Genomic DNA, 17,073 nt, shown 5'->3' with positions numbered 1-17,073 from the left:
CCCCCATCCCGAACTCTGCACTCTGTATGTAATGCACTTCTTTAAGGCCCTCCCACCGTTAGTGACATTTGACCACACCTACTATTTAATGCAGTGTGGAGGGTGTGGGGGTGGGGTCTTATGATGGGTATGTGTTAGATTTCCTGTACCTATTTTCTGAGAAAAAAGGCCCTGGTATAAGATATATATTTTTGCAAACAAGTAAATGCTTTCTTTTTTTTATTTATATCTTTGAAGCTGAAATGATGATCTTATTTCAGGGTTCCCAGAAAAAAAATGGCTTTATTAGAAATCAGGCTGCATTCGCTTTCAAGATATACCTATAATTTTTATATCTGCTAGCACAGCTCAGAGCCCTCTTAAAACTCTAATGGAAGTTTTCAAAATCTATATTTGCATAGGCCCTATAATTGGCCATGTACAGGCCTGATGGGTTACATGGTTGCCAGCAGGCACCGCATTATGCAGGTGGGGGGCATGCTCTTCTGCATTATGAGGCTGTAGGCAGGCCTCTGGGATGGCTCCAGACTGCTCTTGAGTGATACGTACTAAAATACAATATATAGCTTCCCTTCACTGCTAGTTCTGCCTTTCCGTATATCTGTTTAAGAAATAGAGACATGTAAAATTTTAGGAAGAGCAAGGGGAAAAAAAAAAAGGGGAGTCGTGTTCAAAGTTACCTCCAGGTTGATGTTGTTGTAATAACGTAAAATACACTACTTCTCCTTTAAGTCTGTTATATTATGTCTGTGGGTAGCCTAATTTTAGCTTTTCACATTCGTCTGGATTTACTCTTTGAAAATTAAATTTTCTCTGGGGTAATAGGGGATTAAATAATATGGGTTGTTTGAGGAGAGAGAGGAAACTTTTCCTCTATGTAATGAAGTATGAAGGTGTACATCTAAGAATCCTGCCTTTCTATTCATCCAGCAGTGGAGTAGGGGAAAATATGATCTGGCACATGACTTCTTAAATGGCATGGCCTACACCAGAGATTAATCTGTAACAATGCCGCTCTCAGGCTAGTTGTGTATTCCTGACCTTTCAGGTTCTATTACACATGGCTTGGCAAGAAAACATGCACGTCTGTCCTTTGACGACCTTCGGCTACGCTTAGTAAGGATTGGTCACTGGTCTCACTCATGCTTCCGAGTAAATAATTCCAGTTAGATTGTTTTTCCATATTTTTTCCCGTTCCAATCAACAAATAGAAAAAAGAAAAACCCTAGGGACCGCTGTCACCTTCCATTGGTTATAATGACAGAAGTCCCAATATAGTGGGGAAGTGCAGTTTCACGGTGGGTTTCTGGAGAAGACATGGACGAAGGACTTTGGTTTTTGTAAATAAACGAGTTAATTTCCTCTGAGGAATAGCCATAGTTTTCTGTGCCGTGTTCAGGCTCTGTGCACGATGAAGCCTGACAAGTTCCATGTTTGGATAACACATGGTGGTAATTAAGAGGTACATAAGGGACTTGGCTACGGGATTTGAAGTGCTCGTGTTCGGAGTTGTGGTGGGGATATTTTTGCGTTGTTCTGTCATTTTCCAGTTCATGATAGCCGGTCTGATGCAGACCGACAGGCCCATATCTAGGCTCCTTCATACAGACCCTTCTTGTCTGCTCGTAGACCACCGGCCTAGGGAGCAGGTGGCTCAATTGTCCTACAGTCTTTGCGTGAAGGCATTCGGATTTTGGCAGCAGAGAATTGTTCAAGGAGTTTGAAAAGTGCTTTTCGCTGACGATCGTTTTTTCCTGCTGGTACCTACTAAAGTCCAACTTGTTTTCCTCCTTCACTGTGTGATAGTTGGTGGTGCCTCTGTTCTCCAGCTTGCTGTTCTTCATATTTGTGGAGCAGTAGAGTTCATCTTTATAACGGAGGTTGGCTCTCGAGGATGAGGATGAAGAACAGCCTGTGAATCCATCGGATGAGCTTTCTCCAGAGCTGTACCGCTTGGCTGTTGCTAGGGTTTAGACAAACACATTTTATTAGTTAGGTTAACGCAACATGCTTTACCAAAAAAGAAATACAATGTGAAGTGTATATAAACTTTAACAAGGAACTTGTCTTATAGTCTCCCTTTTGGTCTGTTAACTATACTACCAAAGGCATTTTGCTATATCTGTTTGAAAAGTGTAAAAAATACCTATTGATTGTGATAGAAATCTTGTGATCTGATAACTATGTGTGCCCACTGCAGGTGCTTACTGTAACGAGTTTGCATTGTTCTTGGCTATTCTTTGTGCTACAGAACATCTCCCCATATGTTGTATTCCTGTTCTAGTGTGACAGCTTTCCTCTTCCTTGGACAGTGAGTGAGCATTGGCAACATAGTACAGGAGGTATATTACTGGCAGGGTCAAAAGATGTGTAGGATAGGGTGCATAGGTGGCCGGCCCGTTGTAACTTGCACTTAGGCCATTAGATCTCCCCATAGCTGTGAGCCGGGGAGGCTTATGAGACTTTGGGGGTAAATACAGGGCCATCTTAATGCAAGGGAACTCCTGGGCACTGCCCAGGGGCACCAGGTACATGAGGGGCCCCCACAATAATCTTGCATTACATCATACTTGCCAACTGTCCTGGATTTGCTTGGACAGTCATGCTTTTTACTAAACTGTCCCGATATGGTAGTGTCCCGGGAAACATCCCAGAACCTATACTATGACCTCCTGACCCCTTGTACTGTGCCCTTCTGCATTCCCCTCTGTACTGTGCCCTTTGTCTTGACTAGTCTTTGATTTATGGAATGTTTTCCTTTTGTAAAATTGATTTTATTGAAAGTACTAATGAATATATGTTTAATTCAATTAAACTGTTTATACTTTATTTTTTGAAGGTACGCGCGTAAATTGGGGCAAGCTGGTGGGGCCCCAGTGCATCATTTTGCCTAGGGGCCCATAATGCTATTAAGATGGCCCTAGGTAAATAACAGCCTGCTTCTGCCAGTTGAGGAGCACCATGGAAACTTTGGCAAATATAATGTGTTGGTGGGAAGCCCAGAAACAGTTTTATCACTGAGAGAGTCTTTCCTACTTTTCTCTGCTGGTGGACCAGGCTGGATCAACATGTAGTCAGTTGGGCCTTATTTTTTTTAGATTTCCCTTAGGGGAAAACCTGTAGTAGTTTAATGATTTTATGAATTTTTGGGTCTATTCACATCCCCTGTCATTGGGTTGCTTGACGATGGGACACCCCTCCTGTAGGTAAAGCCCCCCTCTCAATCCACACATCTCTAAACTAAGCTGAAGTGTTTGTAACTTCAAGCTTTGTACCACCACCTTAAAGAGATGGCTTTTATTAGCCCTCTAGTGGTCCTCTCCTAAGTCTAACCTATATAAAAGGAAACAAAACTTATATTCAAAGGGGGTAGAGTGGGGTTGTTGGGGTAAATCTTAAAGAAGGTGTACAGAGGACTGTCAGCAGGTATTGGCTATGCCAGGATGGGCGTGCCTCCAAGAAGGCTTTTCTAGCAACCCTGGGGGCCCAGTGTGAATTGTATGCTGTTCATTTGAGGTCACTAAACCAATATCCAAGCAGTAATGGATTAAAGAGCAGTTGTACTCCATATTACAAAACAGGTGAAAATAAGGCAAAAAAGGCCCCTTTCACACAGACAGACCAAACGGGTCAATAAATACAAAAATAATACTGTGCATGTGAGAAGATAATGCAGTGCGAAAAAACAACAACATCACAAATGTGAAATATTACCACAAAAAAACAAGAAACAAAATAAAGGTGTGTTGCGCTTCAGTGATTGATATTAAAAATACTAAAAACAAAATGATAAATAAATAAGCAGTCCAGAAAAATCAGTTTCTCAAATAGACCATATGGTCAAATGGCAAACGCCATTATTGAACTGTGGATAAGATTATCCAATCCCTTCACCAAGTGAACACGCCACCACCACAATAGGTTGGACTCTTACCAAAGAGCGTGGATCCTTTATTACAAAGGGTCAAATAGGCTTGATGAATATGTCCCGTAGGGGTCATCAGCAGGGGATGTACAAAGGAACCAGGTCAGGAACAGCTCCAGAGCATCCCAAACGACGATCGTGTAGTCAGATCCAAATAAAACATAAAACGCTGGATAGTGTAAAACCTCTTAAGGGTTGCATTTAATACAAAGTATTGCACTTACACCTATCCAAAATGAAAACCGCATTGGATGGTGAAAAAGGAACATCCAAGCATGTAAAATGCACGATAACAGGAACATACAGCTCAGCCCGACTGGTTTCATCGACAAAAGGCCTTGATGCCCCTGAAAAAGTCCTTTTGTTGATGAAACCGGTCGAGCGGAGTTGTATGTTCCTGTTATCGCGCATTTTACATGTTTGGATGTTCTGTGGCGGCCGCCTTCCTTTTTTACCATGCAATGCCGTTTTTACTATGGATACGTGTAAGTGCAATATTTTATATTACATGCAAACCCTTAAGAGGTTTTACATTATCCAGCGTTTTATGTTTCATTTGGATCTGACTACACGATCGTCATTTGGGTGGAGTCCCCTGGATGCTCTGAAACTGTTCCTTACGTGGTTCCTTTGTACATCCCATGCTGATGACCCCTACTGGGACATATTCATCAAGCCTGTTTGACCCTTCATAATAAAGGGTCCAGGCTCTTTGGTAAGAGTCCAACCTATTGTGGTGGCGGCGTGTTCACTTGGTGAAGAGATTAGAAGACCAACCGAGTTAGCCTGTCGAATTTTTAGGTGGACCCAATAGAACCATACATTACCCTCTATGGAGCGACTTCATATGATTAGAAATGTTATTTAATAGAAAAATATATGTATAGTTATATGTATAGTTATGTATATATATGTAAATATATGTATAGTTTATACTATAAAAAAAAATTGCTGTGCGCCACTAAAGTGTTCCAGTTGGACTTGAAGAAAAGGTGGCAACCCTACTGCTAAGCGCGGATCAGCAGACAGATTTCCCTGCTGAAAGGGGCCTTAAAAAGAAACGAATACAGCCACCACATTTGTAGACCGATATCTGCAAAATATATTATCTTCATGTTTCTTAGATTTAACCACTTAAGGACCACTTCACGCCGATATACATCGGCAGAATGGCACGGCTGGGCACAATCACGTACCCGTACGTGATTCCTTAAGCCCAGCCGTGGGGTCGTGAGCGCGTTGTGGCAGTGTCTTTGATCGTCTGTTCCCTGATATAGGGAACGATTATCAATGACGTCACGCGTCCAGCCCCGCCCCCCTACAGTTAGAAACACATATGAGGTCACACTTAACCCCTACAGTGCCCCCTAGTGGTTAACTCCTAAATTGCAATTGTAATTTTCACAGTAAACAATGCATTTTTATAACACTGTTTGCTGTGAAAATGACAATGGTCCCAAAAATGTGTCAAAATTGTCCGAAGTGTCCGCCATAATGTCGCAGTCATGAAAAAAAAAACGCTGATCGCCGCCATTAGTATTAAAAAAATAAGTATTAATAAAAATGCAATAAAACTATCCCCTATTTTGTAAACGCTATAAATTTTGCGCAAACCAATCGATAAACGCTGACTGCAATTTTTTTTTACCAAAAATAGGTAGAAGAATACGTTTCAGCCTAAACTGAGGGAAAAAAAAATGTTATATAATTTTGGGGGAATATTTATTATAGCAAAAAGTAAAAAATATTGGCCCAGATTCTCAAAGGGCTTACGACGGCGCAACGCCATTTGCGCCGTCGTAAGTCCTAATTTGGGCCGTCGTATCTATGCGACTGATTATTAGAATCAGTTACGCATAGATATCCATTAGATCTGACAGGCGTAAGGCTCTTACGCTGTTAGATCTTGAATGCAATTTTTTTTCCCGCCGCTAGGTGTCGCCTCGTCGTTTTCCCCAATTAGCTATTTACGCGAGATTCCCGAACGTACGTGCGGACGACGCAGTGAATTTACGACGTTTCCGTAAGCGTAAACTTGCCCCTGCTATAGGAGGGGCAAGTTTACGAACGTCCGTCGTATGCCATGTTAAGTATGGCGTCGGGTCAGCGTCGACTTTTTCCGTTGTTTACGTCGTTTTCCTAAGTCGTTTGCGAATAGGACTTTACGTCAATGACGCTCACGTCGGCGTCATTGACGTTTTCCGTTGTGAGCTGGAGAATGCGCACTGGGCTATTTTTACGCCCGGTGCATGCACAGTTCGATCGGCGTGGGGGCACGCTTAATTTAAATACAAGCCGCCCCCTTTGAATTACGCGGCCTTACGCCGGGCCATTTACACTACGCAGCCGCAAAATACGGAGCAAGTGCTTGGAGAATACGCCACTTGCTCCAGTAATTTGCGGCGGCGTAGTGTAAATGGCTTACGCTACGCCGCCGTGGATTCTACGAGAATCTGGCCCATTGAATTTTTTTCAAAATTGTCGCTCTATTTTTGTTTATAGCGCAAAGAATAAAAACCGCAGAGGTGATCAAATACCACCAAAAGAAAGCTCTATTTGTGGGAAAAAAAGGATGCCAATTTTGTTCGGGAGCCACGTCGCACAACCGCGCAATTGTCAGTTAAAGCGACGCAGTGCCGAATCGCAAAAAGGGGCCTGGTCCTTTTACCTGCATATTTGTCCGGGTCTTAAGTGGTTAAACATGCTTTAAAAAAATATTAAAAAAGGAACAGCCTGATGTTCCCTCTAAATCTTTGCCGCACTCAGCAGGGGCCTAAAGGGACCTCCTTGCAAATCCAGGACTAATTGGAACATTACATTCAGCACTTGTCTGTTTGTTTAAGTTTCACACTGTAGCAGTTTTCTAGGCTCTCGTGATACAGCAATCTGTGATAACCCCGTCGTCATCATCACACAGGCCTGCTCTGCATTACATTCCTCACGCTCTGATCTACACTCCACATCAATAATTACATCATGGAGTGTTTGGTCAAGTCGCAGCGCCGTGAGAGTTTGATGGATGCCCAGCAGTTTTCCCATTTATAAAATTAGCTGGAGGATGCTTTATCTGCTGTGTTTGTTTGGAGGAAGCCGAGAGGTAACACTGATCAAATATTAACCTTCGAGTCACAAAACCACGGCTTTGCTGGCTAATGAATCGTGTCCAGGAATCTGACACTTTCCACCACGGAAATATGACAGTGAGTAATCGCTACAACAACAATTCTGCAAATTCGGTGATGTGGAACAATTACTTGAAAGATTAACATGTAGATATTATTTGACGTGCGGAGTGGATTGACATTGGCATCCCCCCCTTCATGACCAGGCCATTTTTGGCGATACTTTAACTGACAATTGCTCGATCGTGCAACGCTGTACCCAAACAAAATTGATGTAATTTTACCACAAATAGCACTTTCTTTTGCGTTTTTTTTTTTTTTAATCACCTCTGCGGTCTTTAACCACTTGGCGACCACTGCACGACTATATACGTGGGCAGAATGGCTCACCTGGGCATATGGACGTATATATACGTCCCCTTTAACCTCTTCCCGCCTGGTCAATAGTCAATTGACGTCCGGGAAGTGGTTGTGAAATCCTGACTGGACGTCTATTGACGTCCTGCAGGATTTCATGCCGGCGGGCGCCCGGCGATCGGTGATGCGGGGTGTCAGTCTTGCTGTTTGGGTGGTATGTATGAGCCTGGTTATAAACGTTTACTATTTTACTTATACTACTATTTGTTTAAAAACGCATCTCATTTAAAGTCCCAAAAACCCCTTTCTTTTGTTTATAGCGCAAAAAATAAAAAGCACACGGGTGATCAAATACCACCAAAAGAAAGCTCTATTTGTGGGAAAAAAAACATACATTTTGTTTGGGTACAACGTCGCAATTGTCAGTTAAAGCGATGCAGTGCCGAATCGCAAAAAGTGCTCTGGTCTTTGGGAAGCCAAATGGTCCGGGCTGAAGTGGTTAAAAAAAAAAAATCAAGTTTTTTAAATTGAAAAAAGAAAACTAATTTCTTCATAAATGTAGGCCAATATGTATTCTGCTACATATTTTTGGTGAAAAAAGTTATAGGGCCAGATTCAGGTATATCTGCGTTGGCGTAACGCATTACATTTAAGTTACACCGCCGCAAGTTTTCCGCGCAAGTGCTTGATTTACAAAGCACTTGCCTGTAAACTTGCGGCGGCGTAGCGTAAAGCCGTCCGGCGCAAGCCCGTCTAATTCAAATGAGGCGTGTATTATTTAAATTAGGCGCGTTCCCGCACAGAACGTACTGCGCATGCTCCGTTTTGAAATTTCCCACCGTGCTTTGCGCGAAATGACGTCGCACCGACGTAATTTTTTGAACGGCGACGTGCGTTCAAAAAAATAAAAAAATTCAAATTCGCCGCGGGAACGACGGCCATACTTTAACATGGCTAGTCTAAATATAAGCCATTGAAATAGCACTCGCAACTTTACGATGGGAAAAGCCGACTAGCGACGACGTAAGAGAATGCGACGACCGCGCGTACCTTCGTGGATCACCGTAAACAGCTAATTGGCATACCCGACGCGGAAAACGACGTGAACTCCACCCAGCGGGCGCCAAAGTATTGCATCCTAAGATCCGAAGGCGTACGAAGCCATACGCCTGTCGGATCTTAGCCAAATGCCGTTGTATCTTTGTTTGAGAATTCAAAATAAAGATACGACGCGGCAAATTTGAAAGTACGCCGGCGTATCAGTAGATACGATGGCGTAATCTCACTGTGAATCTGGCCCATAGTGTCTACAAACAATGGGATTTTTTATTTATTTTTTTAGAGTAATGGCAGCGATCAGAGACTTATAGTGGGACTGTGATATTGCCACTGACACTTGACATTTTGTGGGGACCAATAACACTAATACAGTGATCAGTGCTAAAAAAATATATACACGGTCGCTGTACTAATGACATATGTAAACATAAATAGCCAGATTCAGAGACGGGCGCATCTTTAGTTAGGCGTAGCGCATCTCATATGCGCTACGCCGACGTAACATTGAGAGGCAAGTACTGTATTCACAAAGCACTTGCTCCCATATGTACGCCGGCGTAACGTAAATGGGCCAGCGTAAACCCGCCTAATTCAAAGCAGCAAGGCAGTGGGCGTTTTGTATTCAAATGAATCGTGACCCCATGTGAATGCATGGCCGAACGAACGGCGCATGCGCGTGCATGCTCAGAATCACGTCGCAAATACTCCCTACGATACGACGGCTCAATGCGTACGACGTGAAACCTCACTTACGCCCAGCTCCATTCACGTACGTCTTGCGTAAACTACGTAAAATCCGACGGCACTTCCGACGTCCATACCCTAACATGACTTAGACCAGCTTTTTGGTGGTTTAACTTTAACGCCTTGGGCCTCTTTCACACTGGGCGGATCAGTAATGATCCGCCCCGTGCACCTCCGCTTGCTCAGCGGGGATCGCTCCGTGGATCCCCGCTGAGCCGGCGGATGACAGGGCGGTCCCCGCACACTGTGCAGGGACCGCCCTGTCTTTTCTCCGCTCTCCCCTATGGGGGGATCGGATGAACACGGACCGTATGACAGCTCGGTGGTCCACAGCCATTAATGGTTCTGCAAAAATAAGGCTCACTTTGGCGTTCACAATCTTTTATGCTCTTTAAATGTAAAGTGTTTCACCGTGTTAGCCATGGATAGTATACGAAAGTGAAAATATAGGCAATACCTTTCGTCTGAGAAAAAAGGTGGAAGAAATATATATATATAGGGGGCCGTCTGGCTGAACCACCACCACTGCGCTCAACTGGAGGTAAGTGAATAATAAAAGAAAATGCTCTTAAAAAGAACTGCAGCTATTAAATAGATGAAGTGAAAATTAAATATACATATGAATTGGTACTTGATGCAAATCGAGTACCAATAGTGATATAAAGCAGCGCTGCTTTATATCACTATTGGTACTCGATTTGCATCAAGTACCAATTCATATGTATATTTAATTTTCAATACGTTTCGTCTGGCTCTAACCATTACAGACAAGAGTTCCATCAATCATTAGAAATAAAGTGTGGACCTTATCAATGAACACACACAAGGTATTTATTGTATTTAGTCATTCAGAACAGATATCTGGATGTAGAAAATAACTTACCATCATAATTTTGAGGGAGGTTGTGACACGTCTGACTTGCAGGCTGATCATGAACAGTTTTTGGTGGTGAATTTGGCACTATGGGATTAGAGTAATGCCAGTGACACTCTCCCCCCGTTTGTATCGCGCCAAAGAAAAATCTCGCCACCTCACATGGCGACCCTTGACTCTGTCCAAACCTAGAAGGCATCACTTCTCGTTTTTTGCCACTTAACACGTGGGAGTCCATTGGAAAGTGTCCGTAGTGGTAAGGGAATGGTATGCTGTAGGGGGCAGGGTATAAAAGTTCACTGTTTTCCGTGTGGTTGCTTGGTTCTTGGTTAGTGGCGGCGTTTGTTGTTGGACCTCCTTTCCAGTTTCCAAACTGTGCAATGTCCAGCTTATCTCCATGGAAGGAATTGTACTGCTGCTGGAAGAAAGACGATGCATTGATTAATCAAATAGTATCTCTAGGCAGGGCTGGACTGGGACAAAAATTTGGCCCTGGACATCATCCAGACCAGCCCACTTTAATTTTGAAAAACGCACAAAAACACTATATATATATATATATATATATATATATATATATACAGGGGGACACTGTGGTGGATGGAGGACACAGGGGGGTGGAAGACAGAGGGGGACTGCGTGGGGGGTGGAGGACAGAGGGGGACAGCGTGGGGGGTAGAGGATAGAGGGGGACAGTGTGGGGGTGGAGGACACAGTGGGACAGCGTTGGGGGGTGGAGGATAGTGGGGGACAGTGTGGGGGCTGGAGGACAGGGGGGACAGCATGGGGGCTGGAGGATACAGTGGGGGTGGAGGACACAGTGGGACAGCGTGGGGGGTGGAGGATAGAGGGGGACAGTGTGGGGGCTGGAGGACAGGGGGGACAGCATGGGGGCTGGAGGATACAGTGGGGGTGGAGGACAGCGTGGGGACTGAAGGACACAGTGGGGGAACAGGAGAGTATCATGGAGCCTAACCCGATGCCTGCAATAAGACCTCATGGCGCGCTACTCTCTGCCAGCCCCTCCGCTCTTCTCATCCATCTCGGATGATGTCATTTACAAGCACCTGGGGTGGACGGAAGTGAAGGAGGAGGGGCCGGCGGGGAAAGGCACACTGTGAGAGGTCCTATTGCAGCTGCTTCAAGTGCTAGTGTTGCAGCTGTCATGGGGCCCCACAGTGCCAATAGGTCAGTCCACCCTTGCAGTATAACAGTGCTCAAAGTAATGACTGCGTGGGCCATGCAGCCTCTACTTTGACAGGCTGTCGCTCAAACCGGCCCACTGAGCCATCGGCCCACCGGGAAACTCCCGGTAGTCCCGATGGCCAGTCATGCCTGTCTCTAGGGGAAATTTCCATGCTGGAGTTTTTGACTCTAACATGGAGGCTTACTCCTCCTACTGCATTTGCACCAATGTAATACACAGTACATGAAAAATCCACATAGTAGTTTTTTATTTAAAGATGAATAGAGTTCAGAACTAATGTACAAATGACCTTGGAAGTTGTGAAAGCCACAGATTTTTATCTCAAAATCAAATCATTTTGTAATATGGTTCCAGTAAAGTGTGAACTTCAGGCAGATTTTGAGACCACTCGGCCCAATTTGTTTTTAACATTGTTTTTATTAAAAATGATGATATCTTTCTTCTCTCCAATGTAGTACTGTCAAAGTACGCTCACATTTTTTTTTTTTTTTTGTAGAACTTCAGACACATATTAAAAGAGAAGTTTTGTTTTTGTTTTGTTTTTTTAGAAATCATACTTACCTAGGTGTATGTAGCATCGAACTGATGCTGCATCTGTCCCCCGCCAGCTCTAATGCTGAGAACTAAGCGATCAAACACTGCTCAGTTCTCAGTGCTTCAGGAGCAGACTGCTGGTGCCTGTCAGTCCCTGGCTCTCTGTTCTGCACCCCCCCCCCCCATGCTCAATGAAGCACTTGATTGTGGAGGGGGCAGGAGTAGTTGGCCCTGGCTTGCTGAGAGGCTGAGCCCGCTGCCAGGCCAGGCATCTGGGTGGATCTTGACCATATGGTTACGATCTTTCCCAAGCCTGGACCGGCTCTGTGACGTCAGCTGACAGCGGGCTTCTGCCCGCTGTCTGCTGAAAATGGGCCACAGGAGTGCAACGAGCATAGAAACACTTCAGAAATGGGATTTCCATTTTGAAATAAAGAACTGCAGAAACCAAAGTGTATTAGTCAATCTAATTAAAATACCTATTAGATTTTTATTGCTATCTGTTTCCCCACTAGGAAGATTCACCCTCTCCATTTGTCCTGTTTACCATTATCATTACACGAAAAGAAAAAATTGCGCTTATCGATACAAGTGGAAATTAACACAATAAATAGGGAAGCAGCAGCTCATGTGCAGATGCACAAAAATATGTATAGGGAAAAAAGGGGGGGTTAAGCTGCGCTAATGAAACCCAGACTGGGTGAACCAGTCCACACAAAATATGGGTATTGCTCCAACCCTAGGGGGGTGAGCAATGGTATAGGACAGTCCACACTTAGTGATTAAAAGTTTTTTTCCGTCTTTAATCACTAAGTGTGGACTGTCCTATACCATTGCTCACCCCTCTAGGGTTGGAGCAATACCCATATTTTGTGTGGACTGGTTCACCCAGTCTGGGTTTCATTAGCGCAGCTTAACCCCCCCTTTTTTCCTTACCATTATCATTGAAAGTGAAAGTAAAAGAAAATGTCACATTTTGGATTGTCCTGAGAAAAGTAATAGAGGGGAAATCTTCCAATGGAGACACTAGTTCTGGTGACCTGAAGGGCCCCAAGGAATTCACTTTTCTTCTCACTTACTGTTTTGTCTATAGGGCAGGAAGTGAAGGTAAATCTCCTCCCAAGAAAAAATCTGATAGGGGTTAAAACCCTCCCTAAAGCCCCATACACATTATTAGATTTTCTGCAGATTTTTGTCTTCAGATTTACCAAAACCATATAATATGAGGTCAAACCTTAAGAGTTTCAATCTGTATGCAACCAGGCTGGCCCTTGCACTGTGAAGGAATGTGATGAGCATAATGATAACCAGAAAATGCCTCTTTTCTATGCATATTTTCTATACTATAAAGTCTATGGGCCAGATTCTCAGTGGAGATACGACGGCGTATCTCCAGATACGCCGTCGTATCTATGCGCCTGATTCTTAGAATCAGTTACACATAGATATCAATTAGATCCGACAGGCGTAAGTCTCTTACGCCATCGGATCGTAACTGCTATTTTTTGCTGGCCGCTAGGGGCGTTTACGCTGATTTACGCGTCAAAATATGTAAATCAGCTAGATACGCAAATTCACGAACGTACGCCCGGCCGACGCAGTAAAGTTACTCTGTTTACGCTCTGCTTTTCCCGGCGTATAGTTACCCCTGCTATATGGTGGCATAAGTGCGGCGTACCAATGTTAAGTATGGCCGTCGTTCCCGCGTCGAAATTCGAAAAAGTTAAGTTGTTTGCGTAAGTCGTCCGTGAATGGGGCTGGACGTCATTTAAGTTCACGTCGAAACCAATGACGTCCTTGCGGCGTACTTTGGAGCAATGCACACTGGGAAATTCCACGGACGGCGCATGCGCCATTCGGGAAAAATGTCAATCACGTCGGGTCACAGTACATTTACATAAAACACGCCCCCCTGATCCAAATTTGAATTAGGCGGGCTTACGCCGGCCGATTTACGCTACGCCGCCGCAACTTACAGAGCAAGTGCTTTGAGAATACAGCACTTGCCCGTCTAAGTTGCGGAGACGTAACGTAAATCGGATACGTTACGCCCGGGCAAAGTTACGCTGATCTACCTGAATCTGGCCCTAAATTGATTTCATATGTACACAACTGCTGTAACTTTTCCTGACTTAATATGCCCTCTAATAACACCCCCTCCCATTGAAAAGACTGGAGAAGACAGAAATGGCGGATACCCCCTTCTCCCACGCATCCTGAAAAATGCGGAAGTGAAGACAGACCAGAGGACAACCAAGCTTAATCATCATGTTTTTGTATTTCAGCCAATCAGATGTGCTTTTTAGATTCATATTAACATAATAGTGACGTATCATGATGTGTGTGAAAAGAGCTTGATCCGGCTTGTAATAAAGATTAGATAAGAAAGCTGTTGAACTGAACACATGTATCAGAGCCTCACTTTCAGCATGCACACATTTTACCTACACTTTATGATTCAGAACAGCAGTAGAATTCCATCTTAACCCTTTTGAGGTATAACACCTTTATAGCACTACATGGTTTTGGTAAATCTGAAGACAAAAACCCACAGAAAATCTAATAGTGTGTATGGGGCCTTACTCTATCTGAAATGGGAAAAAAATAAGATTTTTTGTACTCACCGTAAAATCCTTTTCTCTGTTGTCCATGGACGGACACAGCCTTCACCTTTTACTTTTCACTTTTTATCCATGTTCTTACAGCATTATTTTAGAGTGCATTCTTGTTGTATCCATTGCACTTAAAGTATAGACAAAGCATTTTTCTCTTATCGTCCATGGACGGACACAGCCTTCACAAGTTTCGACATATGAGTTATGTTCCTGTTCATAGGAGAGGCCTCTCCTATGAACAGGAACCTAACCTATTTGTAAAGATTTAAGGAGCTGTGTCCGTCCATGGACGATAAGATAAAATAGGATTTTTTTTAACTCACCGTAAATTCCTTTACTCTGTTGTCCATGGACGGACACAGCTCCTTAAATCTTTACAAATGGGTTAGGTTCCTGTTCATAGGAGAGACCTCTCCTATGAACAGGAACATAACTTGTATGTCAAGACTTGTGAAGGCTGTGTCCATCCATGGACGATAAGAGAAAAATGCTTTGTCTATACTTTAAGTGCAATGGATACAACAAGAATGCACTCTAAAATAAAGGCTCGAAAGCAAAAGTGTAAAACAAGCATAATGCTGTAAGAACATGGATAAAAAGTGATAAAATCCAAACACATAACCAAGTCACCAAATCATAGAATGTTCTCTAAACAGTTCTAAGCTTTTCGTTTATTGTGAGAAGTAAATAATACAGCAATAAAATGCCTCATATCTCATTATATACAAGAAAGTTATGTTCTACGCTCTATAAAACTGCTCATATTGAATGTCTGGGACTTTTCTCCTATTGGTAATTTATGGTGGGCTGTAAGGTTAGCAGCCAGTGACCAGGAAATGCTGCCTGTAATTCAGCTCGCGGAGCAACCCATACTAACTGGGCCTGTAATTTAATCTGTCTCTGAGCGCAGCAAATACAAGGTAGTTTCTAAATATAGTCTGACAGCTAAGAAACCCGAAAGTATCCTAAAAATTCCAAATTATAACCGAAAATAGAGGGAGCCTGTATAATGTAAAACAGAGTTACAAGCAAAGAACAAAATCTAGTAATAAATACTTTTTTGTACAGAAACTTAAAGTGACCCATGCCATTCATTTTGCTATCACACAAGTGCATAAAGGCTGTTGCCAGCACTTCATGGCTCCATCCCTCATTACAGCCTTCTAGAAATCCCTAGACAGCAGCTGTGAAACTCTGTGTACAAATCAAATGTATTTACAAAAGCCAGTTGTACAGAGCTACAGAGCAAGATCAGGACAAGTATCAGGCTCAAGCATAGTGCTGTAAATTTGCCTGGATACAATGACATTGTACCTTCTTTCCTGATTGGCTGAAATTATTGCTATGACATGAAGCTCTTAGCAAATAAGAAAAAACAATTGCTAGCTGTTGTCATGCTAATCCATTGGTTTTAGTATATTTAGTGACTATCCTGCAGCAAGTATTCAGATTTATTTCTGGCCTTTGCTTCATTGGTTGCAGTTTTTTTTTTTTTCATTTCTGTGAATCAGAAGGAATTTATACCAGAGACAAGCCAAAAACTAGCAATCAGCTTTCTTCAGATTATTTTTGTAGATTACCAATTCCTGCACTAGGTGACACCCTATTTACTCCATGACAGCAGATCTGTGAAGGTTGTCTGGTTGTGTGGTTAGAATATTGAACTCATCGTGTATGAGGAGCAATAATCCTTGCGCCTTGGGAGGGGTACTTAATGTATGAGTGCAGGCCGAGGCATAACTAGAACCTTCAGGGCTCCATTGCAAGAAGCCAGGGTGGCAGAGCACCAGGGCCCAGTTGCAAATGTGACCTTTGGGACCCTGGTAGTTCTGACACTGGTGTCAGAAGTTTTCTTATTTTTGTTGATTCATTTTTTACATTTTTTACCACTTTATTTTATTTATTTACAATTTTATTTTTTATTATTCCAAAAACAAATATTTATTTCTAAGAATTTTTCTTTCAAAATACTATTCACCTATGACCAACCAAATCAGATTCTTACACTAGTTGCATTAATATATCAATTAAAAATATGTGGTCTCTATGGGAGTCTAATGCCCCGTACACACCATCACTTTATGTGATGAAAAAAAATGACGTTTTTAAAAACGTCACTTTAATTGACCGTGTGTGGGGGGAAAACTTTGTTTTCTGTCTTCTAAAAAACGACCAAAAAAAATTGAAGCATGCTTCAATTTTATGTGTCGTTTTTCAAAACGTTGTTTTTTTACTTCACAGAAATTGACTGTGTGTAGCAAAAAACGTCGTTTAAAAAGACGTTTTTACACCCGCGCATGCCCAGAAGCTACTTATGAAGCGAGCTTCAATGGAAAAACGTGGTGAACGTAACCTCGATTTGCTAGAACATTGTGAGAAAAACGATGGTGTGTAGGCAACTTCGTCTTTGAAAATTGAAGTTTCAAAAACGTCATTTTTTACTTCACAGAAAATGTCGTTTTTTTTCATCACATAAAGTGATGGTGTGTACGGGGCATCAGTTGACACCTCTCTAGCTCATCTTTAACAAAAAAAAGGAGTGCTTTATTAAGGACAATTATATTATACAGCATAAATAATACAAACTGATATGATTCAGTGCCATATAAATACAATGAATGGTTATTATCAGAAAG

The 17,073-nt window shown here is 42.8% G+C and overlaps 1 protein-coding gene across 1 annotated transcript in view; it reads right to left on the bottom strand.

The window, feature by feature from the left end:
• Positions 1 to 894: 894 nt before the first annotated feature.
• SIM2 (SIM bHLH transcription factor 2) overlaps positions 895 to 17,073 on the bottom strand; it is a 168,437-nt gene continuing 152,258 nt past the window's right edge. Inside the window, exons 10-11 of the mRNA XM_040338956.1 lie at positions 10,091 to 10,496; positions 895 to 1,963 (exon numbers count right to left, since the gene is read on the bottom strand). Of these exons, the coding sequence (XP_040194890.1) occupies positions 1,239 to 1,963; positions 10,091 to 10,496 (1,131 nt within the window). The 3' untranslated portion in view covers positions 895 to 1,238. The remainder of the gene's footprint in view (positions 1,964 to 10,090; positions 10,497 to 17,073) is intronic.

Source organism: Rana temporaria, chromosome 2 (genome assembly GCF_905171775.1).
Source record: "Rana temporaria chromosome 2, aRanTem1.1, whole genome shotgun sequence".
Lineage (NCBI taxonomy): Eukaryota > Metazoa > Chordata > Amphibia > Anura > Ranidae > Rana > Rana temporaria.
Note: the sequence above shows the minus strand (reverse complement) of the source record. Positions and strands in the feature narration are given on the sequence as shown.